Source organism: Triplophysa dalaica, chromosome 16, assembly GCF_015846415.1.
Source record: "Triplophysa dalaica isolate WHDGS20190420 chromosome 16, ASM1584641v1, whole genome shotgun sequence".
NCBI lineage: Eukaryota > Metazoa > Chordata > Actinopteri > Cypriniformes > Nemacheilidae > Triplophysa > Triplophysa dalaica.
This window is the reverse complement of record NC_079557.1, coordinates 16,445,632-16,462,643: the sequence shown is the minus strand read 5'-3', so window position 1 is coordinate 16,462,643 and position 17,012 is coordinate 16,445,632. Positions and strand designations below refer to the sequence as shown.

The 17,012-nt window shown below is 37.3% G+C and overlaps 2 protein-coding genes across 3 annotated transcripts; both read left to right on the top strand.

Annotated features, from left to right (window-relative positions):
* Positions 1–513: 513 nt before the first annotated feature.
* Positions 514–14,207, top strand: matr3l1.1 (matrin 3-like 1.1). 2 transcript variants are annotated; one of them, XM_056769464.1, is made up of 22 exons: positions 514–631; positions 1,394–3,001; positions 4,351–4,412; positions 4,708–4,746; positions 4,824–4,873; positions 4,967–5,067; positions 5,153–5,263; positions 5,363–5,494; positions 9,175–9,291; positions 9,587–9,711; positions 9,813–10,890; positions 11,075–11,150; positions 11,262–11,296; positions 11,385–11,516; positions 11,981–12,120; positions 12,198–12,456; positions 12,573–12,704; positions 12,775–12,905; positions 13,087–13,150; positions 13,260–13,347; positions 13,726–13,847; positions 13,934–14,207. In XM_056769464.1, the coding sequence occupies exons 2-22, from the start codon at positions 1,454–1,456 to the stop codon at positions 13,961–13,963; spliced, it is 4,572 nt and encodes a 1,523-aa protein (XP_056625442.1). In that variant the 5' UTR covers positions 514–631; positions 1,394–1,453; the 3' UTR covers positions 13,964–14,207. The 2 variants fall into 2 exon arrangements, with proteins under 2 accessions (XP_056625442.1, XP_056625443.1); XM_056769465.1 differs by lacking the exons at positions 12,573–12,704; positions 12,775–12,905; positions 13,087–13,150; ... (1 more) ...; positions 13,726–13,847; positions 13,934–14,207 and having other exon boundaries at positions 549–3,001; positions 12,203–12,345.
* A 59-nt stretch (positions 14,208–14,266) lies between these two features.
* tmem216 (transmembrane protein 216) lies at positions 14,267–17,012 on the top strand. The gene is made up of 6 exons (XM_056769468.1): positions 14,267–14,285; positions 14,639–14,652; positions 14,735–14,828; positions 14,924–15,016; positions 15,296–15,497; positions 16,325–17,012. The coding sequence occupies exons 1-6, from the start codon at positions 14,273–14,275 to the stop codon at positions 16,341–16,343; spliced, it is 435 nt and encodes a 144-aa protein (XP_056625446.1). The 5' UTR covers positions 14,267–14,272; the 3' UTR covers positions 16,344–17,012.

The following is a 17,012-nucleotide window of genomic DNA, read 5'->3' as shown; positions in this document are numbered from 1 at the left end:
CTCATATTTGTGTATTTCGTATTTCTTTAAGTTTCTTTATTAGTATGTGAAAAGCATATTAATGTAAAAACTTAACTTGGAGAACCTTTGTAGGTGCAGGAAGCAAATAAAAATAAAAGTATTTATTTCACAAGCACATAAGAATCTTAAAAGATCTTGATGTCTTGTTACATGAATTGGTTTCTCACTTTTTAAGTCATGTTATATGGTCCTTAAGTTCATCTGAATATAGTAGTGGGTGCAAACAAAATGAATTTGTTAAACGGTGAAAACATTTACATATTATTATTTCCGTAGCTTTATAGTTTACGAAAGGGTTCTACAGCAGCACTAATTGGCCTTAAAAAAGTGCAAATGCACTAATTGTACGTTTTTATTTGCAAACATTGATATGCGTCTATGGTATATTATTGTAACGATTTGATTTAAATCAAACCGTATTTTCATTTGTATATATATTTTGCATTAAGTAGTAAAGTGTGTAACACGAGTAGGCCGAAGTGGCTCTTATTTTGAAATATTGCTGTTCCGGTTGATAAAAGGAAGAAATTAACCGTCTAATGACTCTTCTGGCCTGAGCCGCAGGTTTGCAGAGCTTCAGAAATCCGGTCTTTTACTTCAGAGTCTGTTGGTGAGTCATACTAGTAAATATAAATAATTGACTTTTTAAATCACTGTATATAACATTTATAATTCGGCGATACCTTAAACTATCTTCATACCGCTAACTGCGTCAACAATGGCTTGGCCCTAAGCCTTAATGCCAAACGCACCGATTAAGCCTTTATTCTAAATATTACCTACAAAACATGATATTCTCTTCAACATCGAGAAAAATAACATTATAAGTCAACATATATAGGATTAGTTAACATAACCATGGTGAATTTTCTGAAGGGATGTGACTCGAAATGTCAAGCAGTTTTAGCATAATGGGGTGTGCTAAATGCTATGTTGTCTGGCGTATTATTCATCGTTCAATTCTACTGGAATTATTTACTTCTTTTAGATGTTGAGTTTGATCTAAAATGGTGACCAGTTGCAGAATTTAGGATTTGTATTTGTTTTTTACATAATTGTGCATACAAATGACGGTAAAGAAAACGGTATAGCAATTTATTAAGATGGCTTCAGCACAATAAACCTGCTAGTTGCCTTGTTACTGGCTTGCTTCAGCTGTTTTTCCGAAGTTACGTAAGACACGCCCACAGACCTCACAACACATCCGAAAAGTGTGAATGATTTGATTTCTCATCTCAAGGTAAGCGTGTTCAAGGTGACAGACTTGAGCAATTGACCAGCAGAACTCCAACCCGAAGCTGATCTCTTCGTTATTGTAAATATCAGTCAAGGAGAACCCACATTCTCGTTATATACCATCTTTTTTTAACAGGTGAAGAACCGCCAATACTGCACGAGCTGCTGTCCTTGGCAGTGCCTGACCGCTTGGGACATGTCTTACAATAATCCATACCGAAAACCGCAAGATGGTTTCATCACAAGCCATGACATGTACCTGGACTCTCAACGTACGTATCACAGAGAGTCTGGTGCTTACAGGTCAAGAGTCGGCACCACATCTCCAGAGCAGATTTACTCTGCACTGTCTCTTACCTCAGAAGAGTTGTCTTCTATTCCACCTGGTAAGGCTTTGTCCTTTCTGCAAAGCTGTGGATTAGATGCTGGGGACCTTAAAACTCTTGCTGAGCTCCCAGAGCATCTCATCTCTGCTGAGAAACTTCCAGAGCTTCTCGGCGAGATCAAAAAGAAGAAAGCTGCCAACATGTCTTCATCTAGGTCCTGCACACTCCAACAAGGTTCATCAAGTCGCTCCTGGGAGGATCGGAGATACACTAAACCGGTTGAATATTCCTTAGATTTACCTGGCCATCAGTCATATTCCCATCATCGAGAGCAAGGTCAGACCTTGGATGACCAGTGGGGAAATGTCCAACCAGCTAGCTCTTCAGCACACACATACACAACTCCTGAGTCGAATTTTGTGGTTGACTACAACCATCTAAAGGACAAAGACACTTATTTTGATAAAGCGCCTTATGCTACAGAATCTTCAAGGCAGAAAACAACCGCTTTGTCACAGTCTTACTCTAACTACAGCAGAGACGACAGTCAACCCGCATATTTGTCCAGCAGAGACGACAGTCAACCCGTATATTTATCCAGCATAGATGTCGGGCGACCGTCACAACTCTCCAGCAGAGATGTCGGGCGACCGTCACAGCTGTCCAGCAGAGATGTCGGGCGACCGTCACAGCTGTCCAGCAGAGATGTCGGGCGACCGTCACAGCTGTCCAGCAGAGATGTCGGGCGAACGTCACAGCTGTCCAGCAGAGATGTCGGGCAGTCCTCACACTTGTCCAGCAGAGATGTCGGCAAACCATCGTATGTGTCCAGCAAAGTCTTCGGGCAACCATCGTATCTGTCCAGCAGAGATGTCAGTCAATCCTCACACCTGTCAAGCAGAGATGTTGGGAAACCATCATATCTGTCCAGCAAGGATGTCGGGCAAACATCGTATCTGTCCAGCAAAGATGTTGGGCGACCATCATACCTGCCCAGCAGAGATGTCGGGCAACCGTCATATCTGGCAAGCAAAAATGTTGTGCAACCATCGTATCTGGCCAGCAAAAATGTTGGGCAACCATCGTATCTGGCCAGCAAAAATGTTGGACAACCATTACCGCTCATCCCAAACCTGTTCAGCAGAACTGTTGGACAACTCTCAAACCTGTCCAGCAGTGATGGCGGGCGATCTTCTTTTATTTCCAGTAGAGGTGTCAGCCGTTCCCCACACCAGTCCAGCAAAAAGAGTCAACCTTCACACCTCTCTGGCAGAAATGTTGGTCAGCCCTCTCATCACCAGAAGGCAGGGGTTCATAAGGTGCCAAACAGGAAGGAGGCTTCCGACTTCCATGGAAGAACTCCACCAGTATTTCCTTATGCTTGCGTACTCTGCGAGATCACTGTTCTCTCTAACAAGGCAAGTAGCATTTTCGCTCTTACAGATCCTGCATTACCAGCTTTTTACCCGTTTTTATCAGTGAAAATGCACATTAACATACAGTGGCATTACAGGTAAGTCAAAGTGGCTTGTATTTAACCCATTAAAGGTATTAGTAACACCAAAATTCCCCCATTCTTCACTTGGCCTCATGTTGTTCCAGACTGGCATGACTTTAAATAACATTTTATGCTTTGAAGACATAAAGCAGTGTTAGAGACCAGGGCTGTCAAGTTTTCAAAATGACAAAATTCTACAGACGTACCATTTAAAAAATATATTGAAAGACCTATTGAAAAGACCTATTGAAAGTGACCTATTTGTCAGGTATGGTGAACCTCTGCTTTTAACCCATCCAGTGAGTAGTGAACACACGCACAGCAAGTGGTGAACACCTGTACACCCAGAGCAATGGGCTGCTATCACTGCAGTGCTCGGGGAGCAAGTAGGGGTGAGGTGCGGAGTCTGACTCTCTAACCATTAGGCCACGATTGCATATTGTGATGCCTTTGTTTTACAAATAGTATGTTTAATTTAATTGCATCATATTTGCAGTATATGCAGTAATGACTTGCATATTTTGCCATTTTTTTTAAACAAAGCTGGAGAATTTCTTTTAAAAAGCTGTGTATAAGCACTCTTCATGCAGTCATCCTGGTAAAAAAGTACCAGACATCTCCCGTAAATACACAAATTTTCCCCCCAATTTTTTTTTTACAAATAAAATACCATTTACACATCAATACCAAAATACTGGTGAACTCTGTGATGTCATTTTGTACCTTTTATAAATGGTCTTGGGTATGGCTTAATATCAGGATATATGCAGGGTCAATGTTATTGTTTTTGTGGCAAAGGTTTATATGTGTGCAGTTCTTGATCCAACAAAATCGTATTTTAATCCTATCTTCAGATTGGTAATATGCTGGTTTTACTGGTAAAGTTGTCTTAATTTAATGATATTTTTTATACACATGTTGTATATCTAAATGGGCTAAAGACAGCCATAAAATGTATGATGTTCTGTTACTTTGGAGCTTGACAGCCGCTAGTTACCTAAAACTGGAGTTCCACCATAAAAGTTGCTTGGGTTTGGAACAAGATGAAGATTAATGATGATTTTTTTAAAGAACCTGAAATCCAAAGATCCTTAATGGTGTAATCAACATTTGAGAAGCATTTTTCTATATGTCTTTGTGTTTAAAATGCTATAGCAAAGATAAATGATTCTCACAATGTAGACATTATCTTTATAGATAATATATGTACTGTAAATGATAAATATTGAGAATTCATTTTTGTAAACTAGGTTCTATCCTTTGTTGTAGGACTGGTCTGTGCATATAAACGGACCTCAGCATGCTAATAGTCAACTCAGTCTTGTGGAAAGGTGAGTTATCTTCAGTTGTTTTCTTTCTTTTTGTGTGGTCGTTTAGTCTGATGGTTGGGTAGTGGGTTAACACGTTTTTACTTGGTTAACAGAGATTACAAACCTTTTATTTGAAACTACATGCACTGAGAAGTAATAAACCGAACAATAATACCAGGTTGAGTTTAGGCAGAATATGAATCTTAGTGATAATGATGTGCATGTGAACATCCAACAAGCAGATCTTCTTGGTGCACCAGGTTTCTAAAGTAGTAAACATTTTTTTACTGTCTTATGTATGGTTTCCTACCTCCAGATATCCAGAATGGGATCAGAAGATACATTCTGCTCGCAGGTAGTGCCAGTCCCCATTATGTCATATTCTTGAAAACACGTTTGCACTAGATTAAAAAAATTTGCACATTGTTTCAGGAACGAGCCTGTTCCTGAGAAGCAACTATCTAGAACCAGACAGGAGCGAGGTAAAGTCTTACTCCAGTCTATATCCACATCCATATCTGAGCATCCTATTTTATTTTCTGTAATGTTTACATTTTTGGCTCTTTTTCTCTAAGGTGAAACATCAAGCAGTAGAAATGATTCCTCGAGCAGCAGAAGCGGATTGTCAGGCAATAAAAGCAGCAATAACCTGAATAAAACAGAAGTGAATGAGAAGGTCAGTTTTTGTTGGTCATTTTCAGTTTTTTCTATGCTGTAGATGATTTAACATTTAAAGGTTTTTGCAATATGTTTAAACACAGTGCAAAATGGTGTGTGTAAAGTTCGAGGTGGATGAAGTGAACGAAGCTTACCTGAAACAACTGCTTGGCCAGTTTGGAGCGATTGTCAAATTGACAATGTTTTCTAGGATGGTATGGCTTTAAATGCTTTGTTTTCTTCTCCCCACAAATATATGAATGTATTTCATGACTAAATGGTGAAATATAGTAATAAAAACTTAATTCTTGTAGGCTTTTGTGGAGATGGGATCAACAGACCAGGCGGGGGATGTAGTGAAATATTTCCTTCAAAACCCCTTGAAGGTCAAGGCCAAGCTGCTAGAATTTTCCCTATCGTCGTTGTCATCATGCAGTATGATCCAGGTAAACAATGCTCTGAAATGGCTGAAAATGCGATCTTGTATTTGTACAGTTTTGCATTGTTGCAAACCGCTTTACAGAAAAGGAATTTTAGAACAAATGGTAGAAGCGTACGCAAAGAAGAAATTAGAAAATTATGAAATATGGAGTGTTTCATTGGATGCACATGCTGGGCCTGAAATTAACTTTTGGTCTATGTTTGATAATAATATAAAACAATTTATATATTCATTTATTGTATACTAAAGCGATATTTCAGAGGCAAAACAAAATGTACCCATGTTTTACTCAACCTCAAGGCATCTTGACTGAATATTACGTTCTTCTTGAAGAATAATGCAGAGTTATAATACCACATATAATTTTTCTTCCAAGCGGTAGAAAAATATCCATATTGACAGGTCTATTAACGTAATGTCTAGCTTCCGTTATCCCTCGGCTGCGCGTGAATCAGAGGCTTGTTTTTCCGTCAATAATCATATTCAATTAAATTAAAACGACTCAACAGTTATTGATTCTTTGTTGGGCTGCAACATTAAAAAATCGATTACTAAAAAAGTTGACAACGTTGAGTCGTTGAGTCGTTTGATTATTAAAAAAATAAATATTGAGCTCGGAGCGGAGTGAACACACTCGGTCTCTCTCGCGCACTGATGCTAGCAGAGTTCGGCGCCTCATAGACAGGGCGGAGCAAAAATAAAAAAACGAGCAGAGGTAGAGGAAAGATTAGGGATGGGTACCGAAACTCTGTACTTTATCGGTCCCGGTGCTGAATTATGAAAGACCGAAGTATCGATAAGTTCTAACGTTAACTTCGACAACCTAGCTTCATCATCCACGTCCTGAAGTACGTAGCCTAGCGCCGACATAAACATTGCATAAGGTTTCTTTAAATTAGTATGTAATAATTTAATAAACACACATCACATTAAAGAATAGCCTACATATAAATCTTAGTTTTTTTTTTTTTTCTGCAGTAGCCTAAATAAATCTTAAACATAAAAAATGCTTTCACGGTACTGCATTTAAAATGGATGAATAATGGTAAACTATGCTTAAAAAATTATAAAGCAGAGCTTGCCTAAAAATTTATTTGTAGTGATGAATACATAAACTTTTTGTGTGTGTGTATATTGCAGCAGGTTCCAAACCTGTATAACTTTTAAGCCCAAACATGTTACACTGCACAGCCAGGACAAGAGCATGATTTGAAATGACATCTGGGCATCTGATAGCAAGGATTTGAATGTATAAAGTGTCTAAGGCATGAACCTGACAGGGCCTGTTGCTGATGCATGTGCTACACTACACACATCATCACAAAAGAGAAGATCTCCAGCCTCAACACATAATTGGAATACCATTTCTGTATAATTAAACAACAACAACAAAATACACAAACAAACTAAGGCCCCCATGCATTTATATTTTAATTCTCTATGAATAATAGGCGGGTATCAGTCATCTTTTACATGCATTAAGATACGTAAGGTCAGTAAAGAATGTTTTAAATAGTGAAAACAACTCCAGCTTTAGTTTTATCTTTCATAGAAAACACACCAAAAAGTACCGATAAGAGTACCGTTAAAGTACCGGATCGATAAGTGGTACCGATAAAAGTAGTAATACCGTTAAAACCTTAACGATACCCATCCCTAGGAAAGATACATGGCGGAGGCAGAGAAATCCGCGCGGCCCAAGTCATCCGATGTGCGGGAGCATTTCACACTAAATAAACAGAAAAACTGTGTTAACTACAAAATATGCAAAAGCGACATGGCATGGCACGGCAATGATCCAGCACCTGAAACGCAAACATGTTGGAGTCTTTGATGAGGAGTTCAACAGCAGGTTAAGTCACTACAGAATCCTACGTTTGTTCCGTTTTGAAGTGAAGAACGTAATGTCCCTGGTGCTGGTGTTTACTCGTTATCCAGCTTGACAAGCATGACAAGTTAGCGTTAGCTGGTTAATAACAGTAGTAAAGCAGGGGTGGTATAGTTACTTTGCACTTTGCATTGCAAGACTAAAGACACGGTTTTATTCACTCGCCTTTTTTGGGCCATTCATTTATCAATCTGTTGTCATGTATAGCTACACTGCAAAACTTACTTAGTAATTTTGTCTAATTTCCAGTCCAAATTTAAAAAAAAATCTTAAATCAAGACTACTACACAAGAAAATTAAGTGATGCTTAAAACTTCTGTTTGAAATTATGTCTCATTAAGATTATTTTTCGTACCCCATTGGCAGATAATTTTGCTTGTTTTAAGCAAACAATCACTTAATTTGAGGTGTTTTTTCAGAAAGCAAGACATCAATTCTTATGCTATTTCATGTGTCTAGTAAATGTATCTTGATTTAAGATTTTTTTTATATTTGGACTGACAACAGGACAAAACTACTTAGTTATAAAAGCAATTATTGCAGTGTATATTCTGTGCTTTGTCCCATATAGGTTATTATTGAAAATATATTTGTGTGTGTTGTACTTTTTAAATTAATTTTAAAGTTCTTTTATAGCACTTGGTCATCTTAAGCTGTGTTTAAATGTGGTGTAGAAAAACACATTGCACTTACTACAATGATGGTAATAATTTAATGAATAAGCTTCAAGTGAACTTGAGAGTGTGTGTGTGTGTGTGTGTGTGTGTGTGTGTGTGTGTGTGTGTGTGTGTGTGTGTGTGTGTGTGTGTGTGTGTGTGTGTGTGTGTGTGTGTGTGTGTGTGTGTGTGTGTGTGTGTGTGTGTGTGTGTGTGTGTGTGTGTGTGTGTGTGTGTGTGTGTGTGTGTGTGTGTGTGTGTGTGTGTGTGTGTGTGTGTGTGTGTGTGTGTGTGTGTGTGTGTGTGTGTGTGTGTGTGTGTGTGTGTGTGTGTGTGTGTGTGTGTGTGTGTGTGTGTGTGTGTGTGTGTGTGTGTGTGTGTGTGTGTGTGTGTGTGTGTGTGTGTGTGTGTGTGTGTGTGTGTGTGTGTGTGTGTGTGTGTGTGTGTGTGTGTGTGTGTGTGTGTGTGTGTGTGTGTGTGTGTGTGTGTGTGTGTGTGTGTGTGTGTGTGTGTGTGTGTGTGTGTGTGTGTGTGTGTGTGTGTGTGTGTGTGTGTGTGTGTGTGTGTGTGTGTGTGTGTGTGTGTCAGTGTGTGTGTGTGTGTGTGTGTGTGTGTGTGTGTCAGTGTGAGAGTTTGAGAGTTTGAGAGTGTGTGCATCTGCAAAAGTGTGTGTGTGTCTGCCTGTGTGTGCATCTGCGAGTGTGTGGGTCTGCAGTGTAGTGTGTAGAATAAGTTCTTACATTCAATCATCAATTTTCTGATTTGTATTGTTCTTTATTTTTTATAAATTATTTATTGTTCTGGCAGCTCAGGTTGCACTTTTATTAAAAAAAGTCTATATATTTGGCAGATGTAAAGCAACATGTGTATGTTTTTTGTGTTAGTCCATTTTTATTTGATTTTATTATTATTATAACAGCTCAGGGATGTTCAAGGAGAAACATGTTTGTGCACTTTCTAAAGATGTTAGTTCTGTTTTTGAATAAAGGGTTGAAAATGAATGCTCTTCTTGGTTTTTGTTTTTATCCAATAAATTTTTTTGGGCCACATATCGTTAGTTTGTGTCTATTACAAGACAATAAATTGTTGTACATAATAAGAGATACTAAATGATTTCCTGTTTTTTTCCCTCTTTTACAGACTTCTTGTGTGGTGAGCTTCATGCCATTACCTGCTGGTGAAGGTGTGAGCTCCGAGTTGACCGCCATTGCGAAGCGCTTTGGATCAGTAAAACATTCCCTGTTTTTGCCAAGCCGGGTAGCCAAATAAATTTCAATTATCAAAAATAGGACTGTCACATTTTTACTGCACGATTTTCATGGCTCTTAAGACAAAATGTTAAACAGGTGTTAAACCACCACCTACTGTGTTGAAGTGTCAACATACATAGTGTTGAATTATTTATGATATTAACATGTGTAGTATTAACACATTATCAGTAAGCACAGCCATTAATATCACATTTATTGTCAGTACCACCAGTATATTTTTGACACCCCAATTGAAAATAGTTTTATTATTGTAGTGTCAAGACTCTGTGCTTATTTTACAGGGCTATGTGGAGATGGGCAGTGCTCAAGAAGCCAGCAAATTGGTGGAGCATTATTCCACCAATTCACTGAAATTAAAAGGAAAAACTATCCACGTTAGCTTCTCAGCAGAGTACCTGAAACTTGGGTAAACATGTTCCCCCTTATGTTTGCTTCTCGTATGTTTGTATGTGTTATGTAACATTTATTTTTAAGGTTAAAGTTTGATCATTTCCCTTCATGGTACAGTCCTGAGAAAGAAGAACCCGTAACCAGGAGCAGCAACAGGAGGAGGAGGAGTTTAAGCCCACAAAGAAGATCCCGCAGTTCTCGAAGAGACTCTCCCAGTCCCAAACGAAGGTCCTCTGTAGAGACGTCCAGGTCCCGCAGGAATTCTTACTCTAGGAAACGGCGACGCTCCAAAGAAAAGTCAGGACAGAATAATTTATCTAGATCCCTCTCCAGAAAATCACCTTCCAAAGACCAAAGCAAGCAAACTGCCGAGAGTGCAGAGGAGAAAACCGAAGACAAGATGGATCAATCTGACACCCTGTGTGATGACAGTGACCTCGAAGGCGTGGCTGTTATAGCAGATGATTGTGAAGAGCTTAACTCAGAAGATGAAGATTACATTGAAATCGATCAAGAAGATGATGAGGATCAAGGTTCCTCAGTGGCTCTGGATGAACAGGATGAATCTGAAGACATGCAGGATGTGAAAGAGTCTGATGATATAGGTACAGATGTGTACACGATAAAATCAGGGAGTGTTTTAAAAGATACAATTGCAGATGGATCAAGTGAGTGTAAGGATGTCAAAGAGCTTCTAGAAAACCAAGAAGCAACAAAAGAGGAAACTGAAGAAGGTACTGATGGGTCTATGGAGTGTAAAGAAGCACAAGAGCTTCGAGAACACGAAGAAATAATAAAAGAGGAAAGTGTACAACGTACAAATGGGACATTGGAGTGTAAAGAAGCACAAGAACTTCAAGAAACAAAAGGAATAAAAAAAGAGGAAAGTACAGATGGGTCACTGGAGTGTAAAGTTTCAGAAGAGCTTCAAGAAAACCAAGGTATACAAAACGACAAAACTGTGGACATTTCAGATGGATCTACTGAGATAGTCAATGAGTCCCAGCAAAACCAAGAAGCAACAAAAGACGATACTGTGGAAAGTACAGATGGATCATTGGATTGTAAGGAAAACCAAGAAGTACAAAAAGACGAAACTGTGGAAATCTTAGATGTGCCAAGTGAATGTAAGGAACCTCAAGAGCTTCAACAACACAAAGAAGTGCAAAAAGACAATACAGATGCAATGGAACAGGTAAACGCCAGAAGTCTTGATTAATCTTAACATTTGCAGTTAGGGGAACAGAACACATTTGCTCACGTAGAGGTGGAAGTGTCTGGCTTGACCCGTCACTGAATTTAAATGTAATATATAAGTAATTCATGCATTATTCTACAATAAAAAGTCAAACAGAATGTGAATTTGTTTCTGTGTTTAGGAGGCGTCAGACGTACCTATGAATCTGGATGGTTGCATCACCCTAGAAGAATTTAAAGAGGAAATGTCCGAGAAAGGTGTTTCTCTTATACAGATCGTATAAATTTATAAGAAAAATAAATACAAAACTTTTGTTTGCAGTTATCGAATATGTCAGAGTACTTTGACTATTTCTCTTGCTTTTTTAGGTGATGCAGAGGAGATATCTTCTCCAAGCACTGGGGTTTGTCTGTTTTTCATGACAGAAAATTGTCCTTCATAAATAATTTATAAAAATATGAGTTTTTACTCTTGTCTATTGTTTTTTATAGGAAGAGTATGGCAGGGTCCTTGAGGTGAAAGGTTTTCCTCCAGCTAAAAAATATAATGAAGATGATTTGCTGAACATTGGCAAAAAGTGTGGAGAAGTGGCAGGCTGTTGTGTAGTTCGCAACCATCGAAAGGTAAAATGATCTTAATACTTTGTCAGGGACATTTTGACGTGATGCTGTCCTTTGTTTTATACCTTTTTATAAATCATAGCAACAACGAATAGTCTGAAAGTTGCATGAGAAAGAAAGACTACACTAAATATTAGATGAAATATGTAAAAGTAATAGATGGCCAAACATTTTATGAAAAAGTGTTACGCTATTGTGAGTATTATTGAGTGATGTTAAAAACAGAATTTTCATTGATTCTTAAAATGAACTGTTTGAACTGATTCACAGAAATGAATTGATTAATTATATACTTTCACACTCTTGTGTCATGAAATATTGTAGGTTTGCCAAACAGGTCTGATGACAATGCTACTGATCAGATATAAAGTCATTGCAATATTTATAAAAAGTTTTCATCATGTCACCTTTGAATGTGTTTTTATGATCTTTCTATATGACAGATAGAAATGTTGCTTTCTCTTCAGGTGGAGAAGGCATTAATTGAAATGGTCAATGCTTCTGATGCTTCTAAACTGGAAGCCGAGTCTAAACGGCAGAGCTTTAAACTTGGTGGCAAAGTCTTGAGGATAACGGTGTCAACCAAATACACCCAAATAAAAAAAAGGTAAGTTCAGCTTAACACTTTTAACAGCTTTTCTTAGACGCTTGAATATTCTGATACATCAGATTTTTTTATTTCAGAGTAGGCATTGAATCTGACTCTGAGAAAGCAGAAGGTGAGACGCATGTTGAAGAGAAAAATGAGGAGGAAGTGCATGGGGAAGGGAAGAACGAAGAAGTCATGGATGTAGAAGAGAAGAACGAGGAAGCCTCAAACTCATCGACTCCTTTTGAGGAGATATCAGGAATGCCTGCTGAGTCTCAGACCTATGAAGAATGTGCTAAAGCTCAAAAGGAAACCAACCTGGTCACAATAATGCAGACATCCAGTGATGAGGAGGTAACATCGACAAATCTTGACAAACAGAACCAAACATCTGCCTGTAAAATATGGCAGTGTTATATCTTGCTAATAGACCACTCAGCTAACACGGTGTCTTAATTCCTTTACTTTAGGGAGATTATGGCAAAGTTCTCAGAATTGGAAACCTTCCATTCACTGATGAATACACGGATGCAGACTTTGTAGGCATTGGAGAACTGTATGGAAAAGTAAAGCATCATTGGCTGTTTCCCCCGGATCATATGGTTAGTATATTTACACTTAGATTTTGAACCAATTCAATCAACTTAATCTAGCGGCTCGGTTTTATTTTAGGGACTGATTGAAATGGAACATGCATCTGATGCTCAGAAGGTTGTAGCTGCAGCCAACAACAATGAGATTTCAATCGCTGGGAAACATCCCAAGATTAAAGTGTCATTGAAACACAGCCATTTAAATAAAAGGTATTTTGAAATAATTGTGTGAACTTTTAGGACTTCATCTCTATGGAAACTAAACATCTAATAATAATTCAGTTACATTGTTATAATGCATCGAGAAAGGTGCAGCACTTGTCTGGCACCTGTTTCCTGAATATCAACCACAGATGTTACCTAGATCTTGCTGCTTTGTATTGGTTCCTAGGTATTTTCAACATGGATCCAGTAACCGTTCTCAAAAGGATGAATCCAAAACACCAAACCTTAATGTAAATATCTGTTGCTCTATTGATTTGCTGTGGAATATTGGGGTTTGGCAACTAGGTTTTCTACACAGAGGTGCAACAATATATTTCTTGTATATTATCCTGGTTTTAGGATAATGAAGGTGTGAACTCGGAGGATGAGAAACTGGTTGGCAGAGCAGAAAAAATGATTGAAGATTCATTGATGGATGATGCTGTGGGTAAGGGTGTGTTCATATACACGACTTTCTGCTGTGAAACACAAAAGAAGATATTTTGAGATGTCTGTGATTTTGATTTCATTTAATTTAATGGAAGTCCATGAGTGCCAATGTTGATTGATTACCAACATTCTTCAAAATATCATCTTTTGTGTTCTGAACATAAGTGAGTCATGTTTTAATTGACATAGGAGTGAGTGAACAATGTAGAAGTTATTTTTTTATAGTGAACTGTCCCGTTTAAACGTCCAGTCATGCTAAAATACATAACAGTAACAACTATGAGATGAAATAGCCATTCACCTGTTGTCATCAAAGACAACTATTAACCTTCTTTTGCTTACAACCTACAACTGACCTGTGGCTTTATACAAACAGGCACAGAGTTTGTTCGGCCTGTGGTGGGCTACTTCTGTAGCTTGTGTAACGCCATTTATGCCAGTGAGGAAGAGGCCAAGAATCAACATTGTAGGACTGTTTTACACAATCAAAAGCACAAGGTAAACACTCTTTTTTTGCATTATACTTTTTGCATACCTGCTGAGGGTTTTTTCTTTTCAAACTGACATTTCTTAATCTCTTATAGGAACGCATGGAGCAAAACAGTTCAACATAAACCAGCCCAATTCAGAAATAATGGAGTCCAGAGGAAATAAGCTTATTATAGTTTAATTGCTTTGCAATGTACATAGCCATCTTAATTTCGGTATGAGTGTGGAAAAAAATGTTACATAAATGTCTTTTATTAAAAAAAAATTGTGTTTTGAAGTCATGAAGCATGTACGGTCTACAGTGTATTGTATTACATTTATAAACAGTAAAAAAAATTGCTCGAAATAAAACACGGCTCCTGTAAATAAGCGGCTTTTCTTGATTCGTGTTTTGATTGGACGGCGGTGAATTGCCGTTTCCATGACAATCCAACATGGCCGCCTACGGTAAGCAGAATGCTGAAATATTGTGAGGGATGTGATCCTAAACGTTACGAATTTTGTACTATCAAGGGGATTTTTAATTAAATTGACTGAAGTGCTTTGTAAAACACTTGTTGAAATAATGAAAAGTTTGATTTTAAACAAACTTATATTACGGAGAAATAGCTTAGCCAGTCATTTCGACGCCACTGTCGTCATTTAATATTATATTGCATTATATTACATTTTGTGCCTTTTAAAAAGCAAAGTCTATTTGAACACTGCTTCTGAACCGCAAGCTAATATAACGTTACACTGCAAAGTTGATAAACTTTTAAACCCACATTACTTCATTCGTAATTTAATTTCTCTTCCAGGAAGACAACCGGTTGTATCCTTTACAGATAGCTCGTGACTGAGCTCTTAAACCTGTGCGTGATAATTTTTTGTGATTTCCTCAACAATTGTACCAGTTGTCTTCCACATCACTTCAGATCCTCTTTTATCTAAACGGCTGGTATTTCGCTGCTTTCTTCATAGCCGAGTGTCTCATGTTTGTCTATAAAGGTGATGTATAGTATAACTAATGCTCTCGGTATCTGAGTGCATGTCATATTTGTTTCATACGTGGAATTGATCACGGTTTGCTGTAACTTTTGTAGGTGTGTTACTGCCCTACACTCAATCTAATCTCATACTAGATGTTGTTCTGCTGCTTCTCTTCTTGGGCCTCGAGATCCTCCGACTCTTCTATGGTACGTGTGCAAAGATGTTAACTAGTGTTTACATTTGAGAGACCATTATTTCAATTAGAGCACTAACACATTCAGTCTGGAAAATGTCTGCAAAGTATTTCTGAGGTTGCCTTTTGAAACATTGCATTTTAATATTTATTTTGTCTGGAAAATACCACACAACCCTGAACCTCCCATCATTTAAGTTCATAACCAACCTTTTGTTATCCTTCAAATGTATGAATGTATGAAAGTTTGTTTAATTTATGTATCCAAATGCATCTTGAATGTGTTATTCAGGCTGGAAGGGAAACCTGTGTCAGCGCGCTCTGGCACTCTTTGTCAGCGTTTGTGTTCTGGTGCCCTGTGCAGTAATGAGCATCTACTACCTTATATTACAGACGTTTATTTTACGTCTGGAGTTTGTGCTCAATGCTGTATTGCTCTGCTTTTATGGTGTTGAGCTGGTTCTGGGACTGATGACCATCTCAGTTTTTTCAAGGTAAACGTTTCGGTTTTTGCTTGTTTGTTTTACAAAGAAAGTATACTTAATTATTATTTTAAGTAAACTTAAGCAAAGTTCAGTTATATACATTTTAAGTGTGATTTATAGTTCTAATAGTAGTATACTTGTATATGTATTATTTTGATAATACTTTGCACCAAGGGCCCACTAATAAGTAACAGTATTCAATTATGTGTACACATCTACTGCAGAGAAGTTCAAAAGTAGACTAAAAGTATACTTTTTTATTCAATTAATATACTGATAGCAGACTTGAATAGACTTTTTCAGGGCAATGTTAAGTAAAATAATACAATATAAAGCTTAAAGGAGCAACGTGAAGATTTAAGCGACATCTAGCAGTATTGCACGATCCTGTTTAAGATTACACATTGGACCTTTCATATATAAAGTCTAGAAACAACAATGCTTTCTAAAACAAAACTTTTTTATTTAGTGAAACTCTTTTGTTTTATTATAAACTCTATTATATATATTCTGTATTATTATTTGGATAGTTGATAAATATATCTGACATAGCAAAAATGGAGATACATCTGCCTTATGATGTTTTATATTAAAAATAGGAAATAATATATATTATAAACAGTTTATTTTCTAAACAATTTGCTGTCACATCATAGGACACATGGTACAGTTTATTTGTCAGCTAGCCTTTTATTAGCGGTCTCTGAAGGGCCAACACTTATTCATGTGTGTGTAGGAATTGATTGCATGTATTATTTATAAACCCTTGTAATCTATTTTGAGGTGTTACGTAAAACATCTGGTTGTAAAATATTTTTCTTTTAATACTTTTTCAGGGCAAATATTTCTCTGTGAAGCTCTGAAAATCTCTAATGTCAAGACGAAAACACGTGGAATACAACAAGCTGCAGTCTGTCCGGTTGAGAGCTGTCAGGACTTGCCTCACAAAACATGCACACACAGCCATTTAAAGGGATAGTTCACCCACAACAATCAATTACTCAATCTCAAATTGTTCCAAACCTATATAAATTTCTTTGTGTAGTTAAACACAAAGAAAGATATTTGGGAGAATGTTAGCAACTTAGATTTCTGGGGCACCATGGAATACCATGGTATAATTATTTTTATTTTTTGGTTTTGTTCATTTGAACACAAAATTAAATATTTTGAAGCATTTAGGAAAACAAAGTGGGACACATTTGACAAACCTTTTAATCGTGGTAAATGTTCCCTTAGAAATCTCAGTTTCTAACATTTTTCCAAATATCTTTATTTGTGTTTAACCAAACGAAGACATTTTTATAGGTTTGGGACCACTTGAGGATAATTCATGACACCATTTTTATTTTTGGGTGAACTGTCCTTTTAATGTTTAAAAAATGTATTTTTCCTAAACAAATATGTTAAGCAACTCTCTAGTTTGTTATGAAGTGAAGTGAACCTTTGTCATTTTTTCATATAATGTAAATGTATATATATAAATCTAATGATTATTGTTATTAAAATGTCATATGAAACCAA